At 34.6% G+C, this 2,431-nt stretch overlaps 1 protein-coding gene across 1 annotated transcript; it reads left to right on the top strand.

The window, feature by feature from the left end:
* Window positions 1-973: 973 nt before the first annotated feature.
* LOC103608246 (olfactory receptor 5T2-like) lies at window positions 974-2,017 on the top strand. The gene has a single exon (XM_008592701.1). The coding sequence runs from the start codon at window positions 1,067-1,069 to the stop codon at window positions 2,015-2,017; it is 951 nt and encodes a 316-aa protein (XP_008590923.1). The 5' UTR covers window positions 974-1,066.
* Window positions 2,018-2,431: the final 414 nt, after the last annotated feature.

A 2,431-nucleotide genomic window follows, 5' to 3' on the forward strand; every position in this document is an offset into this window, starting at 1 on the left:
TTCTCTGCCTTTTATTCTTTCTAATAATTCTATGAAATGTAATTCTATGAAAATTTTTTTTTCCTGATTCAATTCTTCTGGATAATCCTTACTTTACCTATCTCAGCAGATTGTTTGTATATGTTTATCAATATCAAAAGTCACTTTCTCTTACAGATGGGATTGATGTCAACTCTTGAAACTGGGGTTTGACATACATGGATGAATCTAAGTAGTTTACAGATTATCATTTGCAGCAGAATATATTCCCTCAAGAATGACTAAAATTTTCTAGAGATTTGGGTATATAAAAAATAAACAAATAACTAATACATGACTGTAATAAAATCTGTCCTCTAACTAGTGCTATACATTTGGCCCTTCCAAATGTGCTGGTTCTGAGTCTTCAAATGCAGCCAACTATGGATCAAAAACATTTGAAACAAAAAACAATAGAAAAAATACAACAATAAAATAATGTAAATAAAAAGCAATAAACTATAGCAACTATTTACGTAGCATTTACATTGTATTAGTTATTAGAAGTAATCTAGAGATGATTTAAAGTATATGGGAGGATGTGCATATGTATAAGTTTTAAAATAAATATTAATATTCTCAATCTACAGGTGACTTGTTTGTAGAAGGTCATTTTACACAATTGCTGAAAGATCTAGAATTCTGACTTCCTATGCCTTTGTTCCATTCACTGATACTTGTACTTATATGATTGGATGTGAAAAAAAAAAATATTTTAGCTATGTACTTTATTTTCATGTGATTTAATAGGAAAATTATTAACAGAGTTCAGTGGTAAATTAGCCAGTTTGCCTGATGGTTTCATAAACGGCATGAGCTCAGCCACCGAGTGAATCCCCGTACACTCGATTCTTCAGTGAGTGGCAACAACCCTCCATCCACAGACTTGTTGTTTCCTGATCTGCTGCTTGGAAATTATGTGTCGTCAAGAAATAAATATAAAGACATAGTTCATGTTACCTTGAGTCACAATATAGTTTCTTATTTTCATAATGATATGGATTGTATTTTTATAAAAATCTTCAAGTTTGTTCTATGAGATATCAACATGAAGAATGTCACTGAAGTCACCATATTTGTACTGAAGGGCTTCACAGATAATGTTGAACTGCAGATCATCTTCTTCTTCCTGTTTCTAGCTATTTACCTCTTTACTCTCATGGGAAACTTAGGGCTGGTTGCATTGGTTATTGGGAATTCCAGGCTTCATAACCCCATGTATTATTTTCTGAGTGTGCTCTCTTCTGTGGATGCCTGTTTTCCTTCAATTATTACCCCAAATATGTTAACAGATTTTATGTCAAAGAATAATGTCATTTCATTCCGTGGATGTGCAGCACAGATGTTTTTCGCTGTTACTTTTGGAACCACGGAATGCTTTCTCTTGGGTGCAATGGCTTATGATCGCTATGTAGCCATCTACAAACCCCTTCTGTATTCAGTGAGCATGTCACCCAGAGTCTACGTGCCACTCATCATTTCTTCCTATGTCGGTGGCATCTTAAATGCTACTGTACACACAGTGGCCACATTCAGCCTGTCCTTCTGTGGATCCAATGAAATCAGACATTTCTTTTGTGATATCCCTCCTCTCCTCGCTATTTCTTGTTCCGACACTCACACAGACCAGCTGCTACTCTTCCTCTTTGTGGGCTCCATTGAGATATCCACTATATTATTAGTCCTCGTCTCCTATGGTTTCATTCTGTTGGCCATTCTGAAGATGCACTCTGCTGAAGGGAGGCAAAAAATGTTCTCTACATGTGGCTCTCACCTAACTGGAGTAACAATATATCATGGGACAATCCTCTTCATGTATGTGAGGCCAAGTTCCAGCTACACTTTGGAGCATGACATGATACTTTCAATATTTTACACCACTGTGATTCCCATGCTGAATCCCATCATCTACAGTTTGAGAAACAAAGATGTAAAAGAGGCAATCAAAAGAGTATTTGAGAAAATTTGGTGTATGGGTAAAGTTTATTTTTCACATTAAATATTAAATTGAAAAATAATTAAGAGGGAAATTTATTGCCTCAGTATCAAAAGTTATTATAAAAGTTTTGTGTTAGTTTATTTGTTTTTCTATTTTTATCAAACATTTTAAAATAAAGATTATCATCAATGCTCTACCTATGCTCTTTTTACATGTGTAGAGAAATTGTGTCATCCATTTGCTTTTTATCAAGTTTACACATACATGCACGCACACATATTCACATATGTACATATACGTTGATATTGATGTATTAGTTTTCTAGGGCTGCTATAACAAAACACCACAAACTAGGTGGCTTAATTTTTCTTTTCCTCACAGTTCTAGATGCTTGAAGTTCAAGATCAAGGTGTTTGCAGGATTGATTTCTTCTGAGGCCTCCCTCCTTGCTTCGTAGATGTCTATATTCTCTTT

Source organism: Galeopterus variegatus, unplaced genomic scaffold (assembly GCF_000696425.1).
Source record: "Galeopterus variegatus unplaced genomic scaffold, G_variegatus-3.0.2 Scaffold8200, whole genome shotgun sequence".
NCBI lineage: Eukaryota > Metazoa > Chordata > Mammalia > Dermoptera > Cynocephalidae > Galeopterus > Galeopterus variegatus.